A 22,478-nucleotide genomic window follows, 5' to 3' on the forward strand; every position below is an offset into this window, starting at 1 on the left:
ATCCGTTCCCGTACCCTTAGGAGGTACATACAAAGGCGCAGCTTCACGCATTGGTTTCCCATGAACTACAATAGCCTTATCTGTCCCTGGGTTGCCATCCTGCGGCACGGAGGGCTGGTTTGTTTGTTCAGCTGCAACGGCTGCCTTTTTCTCCTCCCGCAAATGGAATGCCTCAGCTCGCAATTTAACCAAGCGTCTAATTAAGTCTGCCACCTCAGAAGGGAGAAAAAGACCGTCACGCAATTGTTTACAATCGTTTGCTATATCAACAGGCTCTAACTCTGTGGAATGCTTTCTAAACCGTGCAATCACTTCTGTGGTAAATGTTTCTACAAAATATAACTGTTCCCTATCCTCACATTGTTGTACATCAGCTACAAGATCTGAAGCAGAAATGTCATCACAAGCTGCTTTGCGAGCAGCTGATCTAAGAGCGGCTGCACGATCAGCCGGTAGAATTGAGCGAGTCTGATGCTGAGCATCGGATCCTAACTGATCCTGATCTGTAGGAGAAATATCATCATCAGAATCAATAGTAGGGGCAGAGGGAAAAGTGTATGGAGGTGGGGAGCGATCTAACAAAATGGAATCGTCCTGTGGTTTATTAAGTAGAGGGTAAAGGGGGTGCCGGACAGGGTATTGGCCATTTACCTGTAAACGACACTCCCTATCCTCTCTCTCTTTTATCTCCTTCATTTCTTTATTTTTCAGCTCCATCGCTTTCGCATGGATATTTTTGCGTTGTTCTTTTTCTACCAAAGCTTGCTCTCTTCTCACACGTTCACGCGCTTCTTTCTCCCACATTCGTACACAATCAAACATATCCTGTCTACTTTTACGTTTAAACATACATTGCTCCCCATACTGAATCTTTTTAAGATCAAATGACCCATTTATAGGCCATTGCAACTCAGGATCCTTACTAGTATATTTTTTCCATAACGTGCTGTACATTATAGAAGAAATACTATTTTTAATATACATATCCCTATTTGGTGTCCCCTCTGGGGGAGCCGGCTGATTCCGTTCATGATCCATATTGGTACCTCCAAGAAAGCAACACATTCTACGAAGTGTGCTTGAAACAGGCATGCCAAGAATATTGTAGTATATACAATATTATACGCAAAGTAGCACTTAACTCAAAGTGTGCCGTTCAAGTTTTTCAAAATTTTCTCATTACCTGCCTATATAAATTGCAATGTATATATATCCAAACAAGTCAAGTTTTTGTCCAAATACTAACAAACAAATGTCGACGACCTTACCAAGCACAAACCATCAGCTCCCAACTGCCAAGTTCTGAATCGACCAAATGGTCTCTGCACGACGAACACCAGAAGGAATCTCAGTCGAGGACCGGCACCGCCTGGGGAGGTCAATATCAGGAGAAGTGGAAGAAGCGCCGCGGCTGCGAAGACACGGGTCTCCTCACGCAGTGATCACCCGTAGCGAGATTCCTATCCTCCGTCAAGACCGCTCCTTCGGGTATCCGAGTCACCGATGAGCCCCACGTTGTGCGCCAATTTGTAGAGGTGGACCTCAGCAAGGCCTACCAGTGCTAGGGGTTCGCCCTTCTCTGCACAAAAGTCCTCAGACCAGAAAATAGAAGTTGGCACAGAAGCTGAAATAGTAAAAAGATATTTTGTTAACCTCATGAGGTGGAACTACATTCACACAACACCCTTCGGTAGTGTATGAAGTAGCACAAGGAGTAGAAGAACCATGGGTCTTTTATACCCACATAGGAGCTCAAAAGAAGGCGGTACAAGCACACTTAGGAGAGTTACATACATAAATGGTCATGCAAAGAATGCACAGTCAACAGTAAAGGAGGAGCCAGCAGTTGCTGACTTTGGTAAAAACAACCTGACAGTTACAGACTAGAGCAGGTGCATGGGCAGCTACAGACTATTCTGCACATGTGCAGAGTAGCAGAGGCTAAGTATAGCCAGTTCTTTGAGCAAAGCACAAGAGCAAGCAACAGTGAAAAAGGAAAAAGCACATGATTGACAAAATGGCTGCCGGAAACAAGATGGCTTCAGCTAAATGCTAACAGTGATCGCTGCCAAATTTCCACAAGTTGACTTGACAGGAGTGGAATGTGAACCTAAATCAGATGGCCACCATGCAGGATACCAAAAGGACATCTGGGCACCAAGGAGCAAGACCTCGGTCTATTCTGAATTGAGTTTCAGACAGCTCATGGGCATCCACGAGGTGACTGCCTTCATGCAGTCGCAGAATCTCACCCCATTCCCAATGGCTAACAAGATGACAATTTGTGTGTTGTCAGCATCGGACGTCAGGGAAAAGCCAAAAGATCGGATTAGTTCTAGCAGTGAGGTGACATAAATATTGAACAATGTCGGGACTGAGCGAGGACCCCTGGAGATCCCCGCAAGGCAGAGAGTATGGGTGAGAAATAAAATCCCCTAGTTGAACAGACTGTTCCCATTCCGCTAATAAGGGAATTAAGCAATTCCCTTGCTGTACCGGTCACTCCAATACTGCCCAGATGCTCCATCAGCAACCCATGATTGACCTATCAAAGGCTGCTGATAGATGGAGCAGTACAAGAGCAGCTCTACCACCCCGGTCAAGAGACAGCCTGATCTCTTCGGTGGCTTTAATAATTGCAGTCCCAGTACTGTGACCAGCACGGAAGCCAAACTGAGTGGCATCCAAGAGATTGCTAGCATGAACATGTTCAACCAGTTTTTTGTCCATAACGTTTTCAATGAGCTTCACTGGCAAATGTAACAGGAAATAGGATAATTACTATTAGGGTCAAAAGATGGTTTCTTAATCCGCGATAATACAGAGGCCTTCTTCCATACAGGATAATAAGCCAGAACAGCACATACGATGAAAAAAAACAGTCAGTTTAAGCGCAGTAAACTCAGCTACTAAGGTAGCCACATTTGGTGGACATGGGTCATATGGAGAGCCTGATTTAGAGAATTTAATCAGTTTGATGTCCTCTTCTTTAGCAGGTGAGATAAACTGGCTAAGGGTGCTGTCCACATCCAAATGTAAGGAAGTGTGCATGTCAGAAAGTAGGTTGGGTGGCATGTTGGAAAACGTGTTCTAAAGATCTTCAACTTTGTGATGGAAAGCATCTGCCACAGTATTGCAGAAAGGATTACTAAAGTCTTTGAAGATGCTTGAAGTGTTGGTGGTCACTTTTGTTACTGTAGAAAACTGTTCTTTAGGGGAATTTCAAGCTGATTAAATTTTGCTCGTAAAATAAGCTGGTTTTTCCTTTAAAATTAAAGCTTTGTACTCGGCTAAGCACGTTTTGTATTTGGACTTCTCTATTTCAGATGACTAGCTCTCCACCTTTTCTTCTGTCTCCGACAGCACTGCTTAGAAGCCCTGAGGTCCTCTGAGAACCAGGGAGCAGAGATGTAATATCTTGTAATCTTGATCCTTTTCACAGGTGCCAATGAATGAGCAGTGGATTGTAACCAGTGTGTATACTGCAAAAGCACTGACTCAATGTCCTCCGAAGAACCAGGTAGAGAATTTTGTAACATTGGGCAAACTCTTCTGCCTGAATTTTGTGTCAAGCATGTGAGCAGGTCCATGTCAGATGGACCACAGGTCCATGATCAGCTTGACTGTTTTATGCCAAAGAAAATAGCACTGTGATCGTTCCACAGCAAGGGGAGAATCTTTATATTCATTAGAGATGAATTGTTTGAATAGATACCATCCAAGGTCTGTTCTGCCAGGTGCGTAGGGCCTTCCACCTGTTGCAACTGACCAAGAGATGACATAGTGTGAAGTAAAGCTACTGTATCAATGTCAGATTGGGCATCAACATTAAAACTAAAATTGCCTAGGACCGTATAGTCACTAAGCAGAATGTTGGCTTCCAATAGCCTGCTAATCTCCTGAACGAAAATAGATCACAGGTTCATTTAAAGGACTGTGTTTTAGACAGTTCTACACTAAAGGAGACATCTTCCAAAGAGAAAATGGCACGGGGCTGCACCGAACCTCTAGGTCAGCTCTGTGTTCAAGTGTGATGCGGCCTTCCCATTTACCCAATTGATTCTGTCTAAAGAAGGCAAAGCCCTCAGGAATAGCTGATAATATATCCGGGCTAGAATATGAATCAGTCCAAGTCTCAGTAATAATGACCAGGGATGGATTGTGTGTTTCCAAAATCATACAATTCTTCAGGGCCCAATCAGGGGGCGATGGTTAGTATGGCTGTTAGATACTATCGAATGTCATGCATGCTTCCTAAGTGACACCAAATGGATTAAGATCAGAAGGCCCGGCTTATTTTATGCGCAGAAACAACACTCAGGGGTGGTAAAAACTTACAGTGCTGAGAAGTTATGCCTAGATTGGCTAAAACCCTCAGCATTGTCTCAGGTGAAACAACACTTGTCCCTTATTTCTGATGACATAGAACTGCAGGACGTTTTACTAGGTCCTTGAAAACTATATCAAAAGCGCTTCTTGTATGCAATATACAACGAAGTGTGGAAGGTTTCACAGCAGGAAGCTGCTAAGAGACTGCGCAAAATTGACAGGACATTACTAGGTAGGGGTACACTATAGCACATACTTATATGCCTGCTTATATTCACAGTTATAGCACAGTGGTGGAATGGTTCATCCTTTTGCGTATTATCGTAATTCTTATCATGGTAATATATTTCATCCTATTGATTATCGCAGCGCTTGTATTTTATACAAGAATCAGACTGCTTCAGTAAATATTGAAATGCCTTTCTGAGCATTTCTTGTGTATTTCTTTGGGTATGCATGAGTTATCAAATGAAAGAGTTCTAGATCTGTTACCACGATTTCTTTGGGGGATCAGGGTTGTCATGTTCTGAGGTTGCACACACGTTTGCCACCCTGTAGCGTGCAGATGGTGCACTGTGAGTTGGAAGGACTATAGGCCAACATATCCTGAGGGTGTGCGCTCAATCAGTCTGGCACAATCCTGATGTTTATGTTGCCCAACAAATGCACAGTTTTACTGGAGAAGTACAAGCTGTACAACACAATTATGTGATGTTTTGATATCCTTTATCGAAGTGCTGTTGCCATTATTGTGCATTTCAATCTATGAAAGGGCTCTGGGCCTTGGGACTTTTTGCTGCACATTGGCTCTTGTTAGTTTGAAAACAATTGTATTTAAAAAAAAAAAAAAAAAATGATCCTCTGTCAAATATATTGTCACACTGCTATGTCCTCTTCTCAGAGTTCGTGCTATAAATTTGCACTATTATTATGGTGCTCATTGCTGCATAGATATGTGTATGTGGATGTTTTGCTGTGTTTCTTAATTGTGGTCCAGGCTGCTAGTGCCTTCTGTTTTCAGCATATCCTTTGGTGGTGTGTTTTTTCACGTTAATTCCAAATTAAAAGTAATTGTTAAAGAATTGCAGCTATGAAAGCAGATATTTTGCAAATCATTTAGAATACTCTAAAAGTTAGCATGTTCGGTGCTTCCAACATTTGCAGGTATCACCCCCAAACTCTCCTATGGGGGACATCCCTGATCGGACATTGCCAGTTCTTAATGACTGTGGACAGCCCTAGCATATTTTTTCATGGCTTTTCCTTAGTAGTCATTTACATCCGCTAAAATCTGTGAATCTGAATCTGTGAATCATAATCTACCCTCTAATCAGGATCTGAAGCAGGTTAAGTTACAGTTTTCAGCCTTTGTGTTTTTAGATTGACTTTGTCTCTTCAGGCGATCTTGTCAGGAATCAATTTACGTGCTATCAGCAAGTACGTAAGAGGATTTGATTGGAAGGTGGAAGTGCAGAATAGCAACAGAATTGACACTGAAGAATCAAAAACAGTATATGCACATTTTCACTTCATTACATTTAATAAGCAAGACATTAAAAAGAATTGCATTCATTTAAGCAGTAAGATTAACTTTTGGCACCTGCAGGGCCCTCTTTGGCGGGCTGGACGAGCGTGGTCTGAAAGTGGGGTACAGCGGAGGAGGACACGATCAGACACGAAGAGGTACGGGGAGTGCGCCGACGACGCATCTCCACTGAATGGGCTGCGCTCCTTCAGGTGTTCTGACAAACGACTGACAACGCTCAGTTGCCCCCTTCACCACCAGTCTCACCTGGAACGCCCCGTTGCACGCCCTTCCCCAAGGCCTCAAGCAGGCCCCCTCCCTCCCGAAGTCCCTTACACAATATGCGTGAACACTTAACACAGACAGCCCCCTCTGGGACCCACCCGGGGCACTTCTTCCCTAGGCCCGCAACCCCAGCAGTATAGCTACACATAACATGCATACAACCACCCACCCACACCTCCACCCCCTGTCACCTCTCCCTGGTTCGTCCCCAAGTTGCAGTTTGTTACGTTTTCCCACTTTCCATTATCGGATACACATGTAGGAGCACATCCCCCCCCCCCCCCCTTCTTTGGGAAGAACTAGCTCCTTTAAAGCATCATTCGACCCCTTCACATTGTCAGTTTCTATATCTCCTGCCTGTAACCATGATTCAGTACTTATGACATGTTTTTCATTACTATGCCTGTAACCATGTTGGCAATTATTATAATTATTATAATTTTATTCATAACTGCAACAAAGAAAAATGTTTGTAGAAGTTTAATTTCAGTTCGCCTGAAGTATGCTTGAAAACTGTAGAGGTTTGTCTATCAAAGGAAAATGCTTGCAAGTTGATGAATGGCATATTACATTATCATGTGATAGATCTTAAGAAGTAAAATTGAATTATACCCTCATATATGAACATTCTTACAAAATGGATGGTTTCTCGTCATGTCATGAAAATAAAAGAGTTACATCTGTCCCATATCAGCTTTCAACCTGTTGATCATAGCTGTACATTTTAAAACCTCTTAACTTCTCACTTTTTTAGAATGTTTTAAAAATATTTTTGTAAATTTTTTTCTAGAACAATACACATATACCTGATGCTTCAAATTGTCCTCTGCAGTAGAACAATATGTGATAATCTGAGCTGGTTTGACAAACTTCACTTAGTATGTAAGGGTAGGGAAAGCTTGCTCAAGTTAGTTACAAGCTTAGGTCATGAACGTGAAACAGATGCACAAGGCAGATACCACCACCAACAAAAAAACAATAGGTTCCAAGGGTAAGTTGTTAGTAAATTACACATATATCTAATGAATGCTTCTATCCACAGATTCCTCATCGTTTGAACTCCCCAGGCAATAGACTGGACCCAGTAACTTTTTCCATCAACTGCTCCTGTTCTGCTGTAGGTGCGCCATCAGACCCAGCATTGGCCTCATACTGTCTTGGGAAGTGAGGGTGCAGAGCCATATGCAGGTGCCACCCCTGTACACTGACTTCAGTCCTTGTTTTCCATGCCCTTCAGTGCAAATCCAGAGCTGTATCGCTGAACTCTTGGTTCTTCATCGACTTCCAAATAGTTTTTTTTTTTTTGTGATGTTACTTCTTAGTGCCCAAAAAGGACCATGGAATCAAACCAATTTTGGACAGTTGGTTCTCAAACTACTTGCTTCAGATTGACAAATTCAAGATGCTGATTCTGGCCCATGTCCTTTCTGACCTAATTTCTGGGGCTTTCATCGTGACATTAGACTGTCAGGACCTATACTTTAAGATACCCTTCCTGCAGTCCCACTAGCAGTTCCACCACTTAGTTGTGGTAAAGGAACACTTTCAGTTCCTGTTCTTTGGACTCACTTAAACCCCACCTGGGTGTTTGCAAAGGTCATGGCGGTGATCGCAGCCTATCTTTGCAAGTTGGCAGTACATGTATTCTTCTACCTAAACTAGCTGTTGAAGGCAAGTTTGTCACATTCAATTGCGGACCTCATGTGGACCACTATCACACTCTTGTCTTCCCTAGGGCTTTTCAAAACAAGCTGAAATCCCATATTCAGCCAATGCAGAGGATTCGCTTTATTTGGGGCGTTCTCAGCATGGTGGCGTACACAGCCTTCCCACCCCTACAGTGATTTTGGGACATTCTGGATATGATCCCGATGTTTCGGGCTCAGTCCTGTGTTCCAGCCGGATTGTTCCGAGGTTTCTTGTTCTCTTAGCCTTGTTTATTCTGTTGACACATGCATGTTCTGCAAAGGAACCATCTCCTTCTGTGGGATTAACCGGGGATGACTCTCGGACAACATTTGTGTTTCAGACAAGGCAATTTAGGATTTTCAGTGGTTAATGAGGGATTCCAACCTGACTTTACAGCAGGCCAGTCTTTCTCCCCCATCCAGAGCTTACAGTAGTGACAGATGTGAACTTTGGGATGGAAAGGCCCCTGGACAAAGTGAAAAATTGAGGTGTCATACCCAATTCGGGGGCCACTGGGCAGGCTGGGGCTATTGGGCTTCAGTTGTGGGAACTGGGGTTGTTTGCCTCAGATGTCCCAGAGTCTGTCCTATCATGGCTCTGCAAAACTAGGCCAAGTACACCTCCTTCAGCAATTGACTCTCAGTGGTAGTGATGGCGAGCAGTCACAGGCTTCTCAATGAGGTAGTATAGAGGTGTGCAGGCTCTGAAAAGTCACCTAGCTGCACAGTAACTGATGATCCAACCCAGTGTTTAACTTTAGTAAAAGGAAAGTACCTAGATCTACCCATTAAAGCTGAATACTCCAGTGGACAGTACAAGTAACACACTGGCACTTGGGCTAATGTGCCTTAGATTCCGCCCCACCTCGCCCCTTGTCCTGGGTGTTCCCACCCTACGGCAATTTTAGGACTGTTTCCCCTTCAACCTTTAGAGTTTCTCTTGGGCATGCATCAAGGCATAGGTGTGGATTGCCCTTTAGTTCAGTACACATCACTCAGTTAATCAGTAAGTCCTCTTTCAGGACAGTCTCATCACTGTGCTGACACCAGAGTCCTTTTCCTGGCGGCTGCATGCATCACTCCCGCTTCTAGTAGAAGACTTGTTGGCTGGAGGCACAGCATACGATGACCTCACAGATATCTAGATGAGCAGTGATCTCCAATGGAAGTTTTCAGTGGTCAGTGGACATGCTTCTGGGTCCATGGCGTTGAGCTTCAGATGAGTTGCCAAAGGTTGAGGGTTGGAGTGGCACGAGGGCAGCCGCAGCAGGGTCTTTGGTTGGAGTGGCATAGTTCACCTCCGGTTCAGTTCTTGATAGCAACAGCACAATCTTATAAGGGCACAGTTGTGAGGGAAGAGGCATAGTTCGCTGCAGGCACAGTTTCTTGGTAGCAGCACAATCCACCTTTGTCTCAGTTCTTGATTTAACTGCACAGTCTGCATAAGAAGTTTTTTGTCCACATCTTTTGCCTGCGATTCCAGGCTGGAACTCAGAGAGATTGTGCCTATGCTCCTCTGGACACTCAGATCGCTCTCCACAGTTTTACTTCTCCTGCTGGATCCCACACTCCACTGGTGATCAAGCTGCTTCTGGGACACCCTAGACAGTCACTCCTTCTGCAGGGTTGGCAGGCTCCTTCCCTTTTTTCAGTAGGCTTACTGCCTTTAAGGCGCTTGAGGTCAGAGGGACATCTTCCTTCAATAAGGCAAGGCGTCGGGTGTTGTCTCCTTACCTCTAGGAAGCTGGCTGTCAGGCAAAGACCAGCTCTGGTTGCACTGCAGTCCTCTGAGCGCTCTGTGTAGTAGAAACAACAAGTCCTGTGCACACGTAGTAAGAGTATTAACAAAGTCTGTGATAAACGTAGTATTTGTTCAAGCATAAATGGAGATATGAACAAGATGCCAAAAACCAAGGACACAAGGCGTTTCTTTTGGGTGAGGTATATTTTTGACCTTCATCAGAAGACAAAGCATCAAAAGGAAAAGACCAGCCGACACGTGTTTCGTCAATCGAGTAATCACCCGTGACTCTTCAGGGCTGAAGTGAGTGAAAGCGCAAACAATCGCAGGATCGGTAGAATATGCCAATCCAGTCAGATCGGGTCACAATGCAAAAGAGAGAAAGCCAGTGGTGGTGGACAAGGATAACAAAAAAACACACTAAGAGAAGACCAATCCGTCAAAACCCTCGGTAGCACACAATAGTGAACGGGCGGGTGCAGCCGTCACTGGGGGATCTCCATGTTCAGGCCGATAAAGTGGAAGTGACTGAGTACGGAAGCGCTCTGTGTAGTACTCCCTTTCTTGGTGAAAGAGAACTTGGAGTCAAAGCAAACAGGAGATGTCGATTCACTGTCAGCACTTCCAGAAAAGGTTTGAGGTGATTCTTTTTCACGTGCCCTTTCCTTGGTGCTCTCCAGGCACAGCGTTTGTGTGGGGTGATGCTTCTCACAGCAGGGTAGTATCCAGCTGAAGCACCCACAACATAGGCACAAAGGGCTTTTTGACCTATCTGGAACTGGCTATCAGCAGTCAAACTGAACAGTGATCAGGGAAGAGATAAAAGGTGGGCGTCCCCTAAAGTGGTCCCTTTCACCCTTCAGCCCCATAATCTGCTAAGTGGAGTTCTACAGAAAGACTAATCAGCAGCAAAATGGCTCATCAAATTTCTGAACAAGGGTTGCCTCCTCTGTCCCCACTTCTCTATCTAGGTCTCCTTCCTCCAGCTTCAGGAATGTCAGCAATACACTTCCACTGTCTGAGAAAGCAACCATACCTCCGTCTTGTGCATAGGAACAGGTCAGGGGCCTCCACAGGGAAATCCTGGGCCTTCAGTACTCTGGCCCACTTACACACTCAAAGCATGTACCACCAGGCTACACAAACACACACACACACACACACAAAGTACTTTTGGTATCTCAGTGCTAGGGTCTGGGTTAGCTCATAGAAGCTGAACTTTACCACAAGTGGGTCAGAAGGCCTTCACTCCACTGATAACAATGAAAAAGGTCTGGTCACAGCTATGGATTCATAAAACACTGTTTGCTGCCCCCACTGATTTATATTCTATGACATGGACAGTAGTACTCTGCCAGTAAAATGAGGGGATTCTTGGTGCGCCCTTCCAAGGGTACGGTACATGTCGAGGACCCCACTCATGTCACAGGACAGGCCTAGACCTTAGTACACACAGTAGATTAGTATGAGGCTAAGCCCAAAATTAAAAACAAGGGTACCAGATACTCAAGTTGGGCACTTATTGCAGGGGGATATGAAATCATGCAGAAGACATTCCTGTCCAAAAAATAGACCTCTGACCTCCTGGGACAGAGGGACCATATCAGTCTTGTGGAGCTGCGTACCACTTGGCTGGCTCTCATGGCCTTTCTGCCTTCCATCAAAGGCATCCCTGCGCAAGGTCTGTTGAACAGCTCTACCTTTATGTGCAACTGCAACAAACGGGTGGTGTAGGGTCACATCTACTGTGCAAGGAGGCACTAGGGCTATGGTACTAGCTGCACCTTCAGGGAATTTCCTGACTGCCAACCATCTGGCTGGGTCACTCCAGTCCAGGGTGGACAAGCTCAGTAGACTTCATCTAGCCAGTCATGAGTGGCATCCGCACGAGGAGGTGGTATAAGGCATATTTTTCCATTGGTTCGTGCCTTGGGTAAATCTTTTTGCCACTTCTGAGAAAACGCATTATAGAGCTTTTTGTGCTTTAGAGTTTCCGCCTCAGGGTTTCCTGGGAGATTGGTTTCGCCTGACCAAGGGACTCTGGTCTTTCTCCTGAGGTTTTGCCTCGGCCACTGCTTCCTTGGGCTCTGAAGAAAGTCAGGAGAGACCATGCACAGCTTGTCCTGATAGCCCCGAAATAAGCTCTGACAGTCTGGTACTCTTATCTCCTGAGTCTGAGCCTTTGCACCCACTTTGTCTACCTCTACAGAAGCACCTGCTTCTTAACAAAAGGAAAGGGTTCTACATCTAAACCTCCATTGCCTACACCACCATGCATGGAAATCGAGCAGTAACAGCTGAGCTGATTCGATCTGCTTGAGGAAGTAGTATCTTGGCTCCTCGCTGTCTGTCCACAAAGTCAATTTATTCTGGATGTTGGACAAAGATTGTGGCCTGTTGCAAGCACCACTGGGTCAATCTGCTGCAGGCTATTTGTTCCGATGTTCTCCTCTTTGTCCTGTCTTTGGCCTTGCACGCTTTACCGTGGGCACAATTAGAGGTTATTTGTCAGCACTCTTGGCCTTTCTGCATTTGCATAGTTAGCTGTCTTTAAGTCACTCATTGTTATGCATTTTGTGAAGGGGCTGCAGCTTTAGTTGTGTCTCAGTGGGACCTTAGTCTGGTTATCATCTTCTTAATGGTCACACCTTTCAAATCTTTGCAGAGCTGTTCTTTGAGGTTACTGACCATAATAATGAGTTCTCATTGCTATTACTTCCACACAACCGTGGCAATGAGCTCTAGGTGTCGCCTGTGCAACCTCCATATACGGCTGGCTTGTCATTTTTTTTAAATTCACAATTAGCAAAGATGGTGTTGAGAATGTCCGAGAACACTAAATCATGGGAGACGCTGATATCGATGCCCCAGTCTCGTATTCCTACCACAAATCCAAATGAAAGGCGAGTGGGAAAGCTATTCAGCGGTCATATGAGGGATTGTTTGCTCCAATTTAGTCTTGACATTGCCTAAATCCCCTACACCATAGAGAGGACTTCGAGAAGGTGAAAGCATGGTCTTTCACATGTGATAGAAAATGCATGGTTGTAACATAGCCAGCTATTATGCTACGTGAAGGAGTTGAGATAGGAAAGGTACAAGGATCTGTTGTATAGTGATACATGATTTTGCATACCATTAAACAGTTTTATTTAGCCAGTCTTTACTTCTTTGGCAAAACTGCACCGTTTCAAGGTTCAAATGATCCAAAGTTGATTCAATTGCAATGCAGTCTACCTGCGAAGGACATAGCAGGGTTTGCATTATGCAGTGGCAATACAGTTAACAAGAGCATATGTTAATGTTTCTGTTGATTGAAGTGTTTTTCATTGGCTAGCAAGGAAGAACGGACACTGCCCACAGAAGGGTTGACTAGTAAGTAAGTGTATAATGTGGATGGCCTTTGTATGACTTGGTAACCAGTGCAAGCTATAAGAGGTATCTATTATTGGCATGAAATAAAGTAAATTGATTAATCATATAAAATGTAAAGTTGATTTTGGGCTAGTATGCAGCTCAAAAAGGGTGTCATGGTTTGGGTTACAAGAGCGAGAGGTTCACTAGACGATGTTCATGTTGCTTTACATAGTTAGTAAGAGTTGCTTATGTGAATGTGTTTCACATAATATTTTAATTTTTTCCTTTTTACAGGATCTTTTTTCCATTAAGGCATATGTTTATGCTCATAAGCCACAACTGGACATTCACAGCTTTGAGGGAAACTTCACCCGGGTGAGTCGGGTTTGTCAAATTTACGTTTATTACACTCAAAACAAAAATTTGAAATATGTACCAGCAGCTTTTAGCAACTATGATTTGAATTATACAGAAGCACACACACTGTGATTTCATTGATAAAACATATGTTTGAAGATCACAGACTATGTTATCATCTTGAATTGTTTTGACCTTTTGTGTTGGTTTGACTAGTAAAATAGAGGCATATTGTACAGAACAAACGTGAACTGAAGAATTGGTACCTAAGGTAGCTGTTCGTATTTATGTGTTGGCACAGATCAGTTCTTGTTTTAAGACATTATCATGGGAAATCAATGTCTTCTATAATAATACTTATTAATATCACTGTCAATCGAAATTGGATGATTCAAAATGTCTGTCTTGCTCTGTGTTTAACAGAATTGCACTGAGCTTTTTTTAAATTATAGCGACATACAGATGTCTGGTAGGGGTTTGGGAATTTGTGCACAAGTGGGTGAGTTAAGGGAGCGTCAACTTAACTGGCATCGCTGGTGGTGATTTAATAGAGGCGGGGTAGTGAGATACGTTTGTTCATGGATCCCTACTATGGTGTTTGGTGATTGTGAATAGGGCTGCACGTGCCTTACCTCACGCTCAGACCCTCTGAAGGATGATAGAATGTAGTAGAGGCCTGAGCGGTACCTGAAGCAATAGAGATTAGCACAGCCCTCACAGTATACAATACCATGAACCGTGCTCTTTCTGTTGATTAACACTGAACAAACACTCCTTCATTCTTTAACCTTAGGAGAAGAGCTTTGCTTAGCCCAGGCAGACTAATAATCAGTAATTAAAAACAATCTCTTACCAGGGACCAATAAATTCACCCATGCCCTGAAATGCACTCCAAGCCAAAAGTGTAGGCCAGATGGCACACAGTTGGCATCTTTGCTGAATGGGTGGATGTCCTGTGAAACTGTGGAGTCCAGCAAAGGAAAGCTGACCAGTGGGTACTTCTGATGGTACATAACTGCGATCCCTAGCCCACTAAGAACGAATGAATAAGTGAGTGAATGAAAACATGTATACAGTTTAATCTTTGACAACCCAATTCTAATCACAAGTTAATTCTTCGCCTAAAAGAAAAAGAGCAGTGACAGCCTTAAGATAGCACTTAAAGTAGTGTTTATACTCAACAAAACAGAGTTGGCAGGGAGGTGACTTTGAGGCCAACGATCAAAATAAGAGGTAGGCAATAACCGCTCTTTAGCAATAGAGATCTATAGACTAGCTTACTTTTACTACCAAAGTGAGGGTAAATTCAAGTCAAATGTCTGAAAGTCAGCTGCTTACCAAATACTGCTCTTGGGCACAGCGTAACAGTTTAGTAGTCTCTGGTGGTCGAGGTATATCCTAAGAGCAAATTACCTTTCCACTTGATGGTGAGGGGATCCCTCAGAACCGTCCTGGTAAAGCAGAAGTAAATTAAACATTTTTGCTCTCTGGATTTTCTACCATGGAAGCCGACTAGTTTGCATGGCAACGTGCACAGCATCTCATGCTGAGTGTCAGAAAGTAGTGGACTTCCCAGCGAAAGGCAAGCATTGTAAATCTTTCCACCTCAGTATAGGGAGGTACTGTTCTCTCCAAGCACTTTTCATCATTTCTGTGCTTGCAGAAGGTAGATCACCAGGCTTGCAGGTGCTTTCAAAGGAGTCCGCCTTTCCCTCTAGATAGCTTTGTTGGCATGCACACACACCCAACTGTGACAGCCATGGAAGACAGGCCTTTCAGCCAGTAGAAGTTTATTGTCCATGATATGTAACTCACTTCATCCGGATGGAATGTACTGAATTATGCCGGCTGATGTTAGTGGGTACGTATGACATCGGAAGCCAACCAGGGCTGGCTGGCCCATTTACTTTCTATGACCAAAACTCTTCATTGTGAGACCTACTTTATACTTAGCTTCTCACACCAGCAATTCAGTTATGTACAACTCTCGTGTGAGCTCTGGCGAGCAATTGGGACCCATCATCTACAGAGGGGACTGGAGCTGAACCCAAGTGCATGCTGTCACTCTGGATGCATACTGTGAAATCAGGGTCCCTCCCAACTTTGCCCCTGTTGTAGCAAAGGAGAGAACTGGGAGAGCCATCATCCCAGTACATTGACCTGCCTATCGCTTGCAGTGAGCAGAGAACAGGGTTCCACGAGTTCAGGCGTTCTACCATTGTTGTTCCTTTCTCTAACAAACACGAACACCGGACAGCTACGCAGACCACAGGAACGCCACCCGCAGACACCATCACCTCATCAGAGCCGCCAAAAGAGCCTCCTTCAAAGACCGCCTAGACAACAACGCACACAACAGCAAAGAGCTCTTCAACATCGTGAAGGAACTCTCCAACCCCAGCTCCAACACCAACGACATCCCACCTTCGCAGGACCTGTGTGTCTCACTGGCCACCTTCTTCCATCGCAAGATCGCAGACATCCACGACAGCTTCAACGCCACGACCGCCCCGACAGCCACTGATACCTCCGCCCCCACGACCACCATCCGCACCAACCCCCTGCTCTGCTGGACCAAGATTAACGACGACGACACCATCAAGATCATGAACACCATCCACTCCGGGCATCCGTCAGACCCATGCCCTTACCACGTCTTCAACAAAGCCAGCACCACCATCGCACCCCATCTCTGGAAAGCCATCAACATTTCCTTCGAGACAGCTACCTTCCCGAAGAGCTGAAAGCACGCCGAGATCAACGCCTTACTCAAGAAACCCAAGGCGGACCCCAAGGACCTCAAGAACTTCCGGCCCATCTCCCTACGCCCGTTCCCGGCGAAGGTCATCGAAACGACCGTCAACAAACAACTGATCCGCTACCTCGAGGAGAACAGCATCCTGGACCTGTCCCAGTCTGGGTTCCGCAGCAACCACAGCACCGAAACTGCCCTCATCGCCGCCACCGATGACATCAGGACCCTGCTAGACAACGGAGAAATCGCGGCCCTCATCCTCCTGGACCTATCAGCTGCCTTCGACATGGTCTGCCACCGCACACTACGCACACGCCTCCACGACACCGGTATCCAAGATAAGGCCCTGGACTAGGCCACTTCCTTCTTCTCCGGCAGAACACAGAGCGTCCGCCTCCCCCCCTTCCGCTCCAAAGCCACCAAGATAATCTGCGGCGTACCCCAGGACTCATCCCTCAGCCCAACGCCGTTCAACATCTACATGGCACCGCTCGCCCACGTCGCCCGACTGCACGACCTCAACATCATCTCTTACGCCGATGACATCCAGCTGATCCTCTCCCTCACCAAGGACCCCCACACCGCCAAAACCAACCTCCATGAAGGAATGAAGGCCATTGCCGAATCGATGAGGAACAGCCGACTGAAACCGGACAAGACGGAGGTCCTCATCCTTGGAGCCACCCCTGGGCCTTGAGGTGGATCTACTTGTGTAATCTGGCCCTGCTGCTTTATCTGGCTCGTCATTTAAAATCACGGCTGTAGGAGGCTGGCTCAGTATATAGTGTCCACCTATGGTGAGGCACTGTGTTCTGAGTCCAGGCAACCCATAGTGATAGTGTTTAGGTCCCTGAAAACCAGAACTCACAAGGAGTTGCTGTGGAGAGCAGCTAAGGCTTAAATCGGGAGGGTGTAAAGTGGGTGCCTTTACCACTATAATCAGTCAGCAAGTTTACACATAAGAAAGAACCACATCAGGTGAGTATAAAATATATAAATAGTATTTAATAACACACACTAGACACTAACTTGGTATATCTCCTACTCAGAGATATCAAATACACACAAGAAATACTTCAGAAATAGGTAAGTAGCATAAGAAAATACATGTGCCCCTGGGGGGGTGCAGGGGGGCAAACCATATACTAAAATAGTGGAATGTGAAATCGTTACCAAAACAGGACTAATACGCAAGGATGGAGAACCCCAGGGGAATCACGAAACCACCCAAGGTGAGTAGCCAGGGACCCCAAGGTTCCCAGGTGCAGAGTGGTTATACAGGGTCAGGCATCCATAGGATAACACAGGGTAAGTCGTGGTTAGATTTTTACGGTTCTAGGACCCTTCCCAAAGGACCTATATGGAACCAATTGGATCAAGGAAGGTTGGAGAGTCACCTCACTCATGGATACCCAGGAAACCCAGATACCTACACCAGGGAGCCTGTATGCATAGGGGAAAAAGTGGTGTCAAAACCACTCGTTGATGCCAATGGGTGATCGTGGAGGATCTGCAGCTACAGAGTCTTGTGGACCAGGCCGGTGGAACCAGGACATGGGACCCAGACAAGAAGTCCCTTAAAGCAGAGGGAAAAGAGTTCAAACCAAGCGGAGGTGACCAGAGTCACAGGGGCACAATATCAGTCCTTGTTGGAGGTCTTTGCTGTAGCACAGTGAGGTTGAAGCAGCAGCTGTGGAGACCAGGAGACAATGCAGGAGAACTGGAGCCGTCCACGGGCTGTCCCATGCCGGTCAACGAGTCCACTAACAAGCCTTGGCAAACGCAAACAACGGTTTGCGGGAGAAGATGCTGTGCTGCAGACCAGCAAGGTCTGTGGGGCTAACCCAGCAAGGGTAAGTCAGAGCCGGTCCTCAGCACGCAGGAGTGCCATCAGGAATCGAAGAAGCCCCCTCGAGGACCCTCTGGCAGTAGGCACAGAGAGTAACATCGAAGCCTCAACAGCACACAAGGAGATGAAGGCCCACAATGCAGAGGATGCAGGCAAAATGTGGTTATTGGAGCTGTGCAATTCAGGTGAGTTGGGCTTCTTTAAGATCTTTGTTGAAGACAGCCAACAAGCCTTGGCAATGGCAAACAGACGCGGTGCACAGGGAGGCGGTTCACGTCGGCTGGAGAGGGATTACTGATGCCCAAGTTGCAGGGAAGACTGGTCAGGCCACTGGAGAACCAACAAACCCCCATCTTTGTTGCAGGACCGAGTGACGTCTGTGGGACGTCACGGTGCCTGCAGATGAGGGGAAGTGACTCCTTCACTCCTAGAGAGATTCCTTCTTGCTTGAATGCAGGCAGCGTTCTTAGTGACTCAGAGGATGCATGGCCACGAAGTTGCAGAACTTGAAGCACATGGACGAAGATGCAGCAGGAATCTTCCCACCAGGAGCAGTCTCGTCTTAGATCTTGGTGTGAAGTAGAGCAGAGTTACTGTGTCCACCAGCAGAAAAGTCTTTAAATAGTCTTCAAGACAATGGGCATTCGGATCCTTGACGGGACAAATCTAAGGACCCACTCTCAGGGGAGCCCTTAGGTAACGCCAAAAACGGGGAAGGACCTCTTCTGTGGTGACCCACCTAGCAGTGGGGGCCAGGGAAGCTACTCAGCTGGCCTAGCCAGTCAGGTGCTATCAGGGGCCAAGATTCAACATGGCAGAATCGACTGGCCACCTCGAGGAGCTCCGGGCACCTCCTGAGGGAGGAGCTTGACAGGGGAGTGGACACTCCCCTGTCCTTTGTGTGGTTTTGTGCCAGAGTGGGATCCAAAACTCCTGAACTGGGAAAACGGGTTTACGCAAAGAGGCCCCCACCCTAATTCTAAAAGAGAGATGTTCACACCTCTCCTTCGAAGAAAATCCTTTGTTGAGCTTCCCTTGCCCAAGTTAAGCTCATCAGCATGGTGGCAGAACACGGTCTAGGGTCGGCAGCAGCGCGGGCTGGCAGGCAGACCCTGTAAGACTACACAGGTAGGTATTGAGGGTCCTCTAAGGAGCCCCCAGTACAAGGTATCAATCAACTAACACTGGAATCGGTGTACACGCATGATTCCAACATGTTTAATGCCAAACATGACCAGGCTGAGCTGCCAATATGTAGTTGGACATCTCGACTTGCCAGTTTCCACTACATACCTTATAATGGCTGCCCCTAAATTACCAAGACCAGAGAATGGAGTCCAGGGTTTGTAGGGGTACCTCTGCTCATTCAAGGGTACCCACACACTTAGAACCATGCACCCTGCCCTTAACCTTACAGGTTAAAAGTGCAGTGACCTGGATATAGGGGAAACCTTGTACCTAAAGTGAAAGGTGCATGCACCATTTCACACAGACTCTGATGGCAGCTTTGCAGACACAGTATGCATGGGCTCCCATTGGTGGCATAATACATGCTGCAGCCCATGGGAGACCCCTGGTGCACTAATGCCCTGGGTACCACAGCACCATATACTAGGGACTTACAATAGTACCCCACTATGCCAATTGTGGGGCGTACAAAGTACTTACCAGAGAATTTAGAGGAGAGAGCACTGCCACAGGGGTCCTGGTTAGCAGGAGCCCAGTGACCTACAGTCAAAACACAGTGACGCCAGGCAAAACGTGGGGGTATCTATGCCAGAAAGACCCTACAATGTATTCCTGGTGCCTATGTCCAGCACCTGATTCCTGCTCTTCTGCTGCCACTGAGCCTCTGAGTTGCCATAAAAGGAAAGAAAAATACGTAAAAAATAAATCAGTGTTGTTTCTTGTGAATGTGTGAGTATCAGTGTGTTTGTGAGTGATCTAAAGAGAATGAGATTGAGGGGTGAGTTTGTGTTAGTTTAATGTGTTTGAGAGTGTTAAGAAAAAATGAAAGAGTGAGAATCGATGAGTGAGTCTGAATATGAATAAGGGAAAGCGAGAGTGAGTAAAGCAGTGTGAGTGAGTTAGAATGAATTAGTGAGGGGGGTTTGTGAGAGGGATTGGGAGTGAGTCGCAGTGTCTCTGTCAATGGTGTAACAGGTGTAGCTACCAGAGCACAGAGGCTGTGATGCAACTGCACCTGCTTCACTATTAAAGCAGAACACCTATACCCCAGGAGTTCAGACCAGAGTCCCTGTACACCAGTAGTTGTGAGTGAGGGTCAGTAAGTGTGAAAGTGTGAATGTGTGCAAGTGGTTTGTGGGTGAGAAATCGTGAGTGTATGGGTACATTTTTGTATAACCGCACCCAAGACAAACTTTGAAAACAATGAGGTGAACCTGTGGCAAGTATTATGCCACACTATTTTCCGATATCACCAGTCGCCACTGTAAATATCAGGCTGAGAATAACTGTAATTTAATAATATCCCCCAAAGTAATCCGATACCTATTTCCAAAACAATCAGTTTAGTTTTTCATAGTTAGTTTAACATTTCGTTAGTGGTTAAAAACTCACAATTTGTACTTTGCTGTTTCTCTGACCGTGTTTTGTTGATGAAAGATTGTTCCAAATCTGCTTGAGTTTGCCTCTCACAGTCACTTCCACAAAAGGCTCCTGGTCCAAAGGTAAAATTATCTGCCACTTCAGAATCTTGGAACTCGTGCCACTTTTTCTGAGTCTGGTGTCAACACCAATGCATGTTCTCTGAATAATCATGGACATCTGATATCACCACTTCTGAGTGTAGAATTAATTCAAATTCCTGCGTTAAGAAAATACATATTTATTTAAAGTGCTCTCCATATTAGACTCTATGTCTGTTTTTAGGTCTCGGCTAGCGAAGGCTGCGCTTGCGCAGTCTCGCTCGCGAGATTTAATGACTTGGAGAAGAGGGGCTTGAACCCGCCCCTCTTCTCTCCTCTTCTCCATTGGCTGGCCTCTTAAATGCTGGCCAGCCATTGGAGAAGGGGGTTGTCTCGCAAAACAAGCCCCGTCCTTTTCGGATTCGGGGGCGTGTTTTTTCCGATGTTTTCTCTGGGCGTGTTTTTCTCTCCTCCAGCCAATGGCAAGAGGAGAGAAAAAGAAAAACACGCCCCGAATCCGAAAACGCCGCTGCCTTTCTCCGAGGCATTTCTGCTTCACCTCGGAGAAAGGCAGTGGTGTGCTTGTTTCTCTGTGAACTATGGGTGCTGGAGTCTTTGTCCCACTGTACCCTTTTGTCAATTTTGCTATGTTGACATGGCTGCTAAGGTATAAAAGCAGAGAAAGGAGTGCATAACTTTGCCTCGTGTCCACAGTAGAACTGAAGATTTTTGTTCACAAAGTATTCGAGTCTCATGTAAACATGGTCGTTACACAAACAAAACCAACTGCAGCCATTATTATTTTCATTTCGTTGTTGTTATAAACACTTTCCAAGATAGGCGTTAATGTCTCAACCTAGTATCCTAGGGCGGGCCATAAGCCTGCGATAAGGACACTTACGCATACCCTCCAAATTCCCTTCTTGAGACGAGTCAGTGGGACAATCTTCAAACGCTAAAGTCAAGATGGCATCCATTGGGACACCCCAGGTGTGGGCAAGAGCCACATACACCTTTCAAGATGTCCGCCAAAGTGACGCAAAAGGAGCGACGTTTTGACTGAAGTCAAGCCACTGCTGCTTCTGATGATAGTCTCTTTTCTACTTCTACGGAGCGAAGCAGGCGCTGGGACTCCTGTGGATACCGGCTACAGCGGGCGGCGGTGCTGCAGAGGCTCTTGTAGCGGCACTGGTGGCCGCTCCTTGTGTACAGTGTGTGAAGCGACAGCCATGCCAAGCAAGAAGAAGAAGTACAATGCGCGCTTACCACCGGTGAGCTCCCATGCTTTATTCTCTGCCTACACCCCCCCAAAAAAATTGTCTTAACCCCGTGTAACCCACTCACCTCAAACCAGGTACTGCAAAATCAAGAGCTTCTCTCCCACAAACCCGTCTTCTATACAAAACCCTCCCCATTTTAATGAATCTCCCATTCCATCCCTCAAATTGTTAGCTCAGCGATAGCGTGACGTGCCCGGAAATTGGCCTAATATACTGAGTTCAGTCTGCCGCCTTTGTTGTGAGTAGAAATAACTTGGTGCCTTGAGAACAGTTACTGATCTCTGCATAGTCTCCACCTATGACGAGGGTTCTTCCTGGTCCCCTCCTGTGGCTGTCTTCAGCACCCAGTCTCCTTGTGAGCTTATTCCCTCTAAGAGTCGAATCTTGTTTTCTAAGCATCCAACACTCTCTAGGTATCCTTCTTTTGAGACCGCCACTACCACTTTTACCTTTAAAACCTTTCGACCACACCACATCATTTCCCTATCTGAGACGGTATATTTGAGACTGGAGCCCACTACAACGCACCCACTTTGTTGATCACCTCGAGCCCTGTCCCATTTTAGGACACCAATTGTCAGTTTTAATGTGCTGATTACTATACAGAGCACTCTCACTGATACACCTGTACTCAGTGGATTACCCATGGACATCTGAAGCTGGA

The 22,478-nt window shown here is 45.9% G+C and overlaps 1 protein-coding gene across 2 annotated transcripts in view; it reads left to right on the forward strand.

Moving 5' to 3' along the window:
• The window catches only part of ATP9B (ATPase phospholipid transporting 9B), a 2,296,170-nt gene that overhangs the window by 1,209,703 nt on the left and 1,063,989 nt on the right, over positions 1 to 22,478 (forward strand). For both annotated transcript variants that reach the window (XM_085605931.1, XM_085605930.1), the window contains exon 9: positions 13,220 to 13,300. In XM_085605931.1, the coding sequence (XP_085462057.1) occupies positions 13,220 to 13,300 (81 nt within the window). The remainder of the gene's footprint in view (positions 1 to 13,219; positions 13,301 to 22,478) is intronic.

Source organism: Triturus cristatus, chromosome 5_1 (genome assembly GCF_964204655.1).
Source record: "Triturus cristatus chromosome 5_1, aTriCri1.1, whole genome shotgun sequence".
NCBI lineage: Eukaryota > Metazoa > Chordata > Amphibia > Caudata > Salamandridae > Triturus > Triturus cristatus.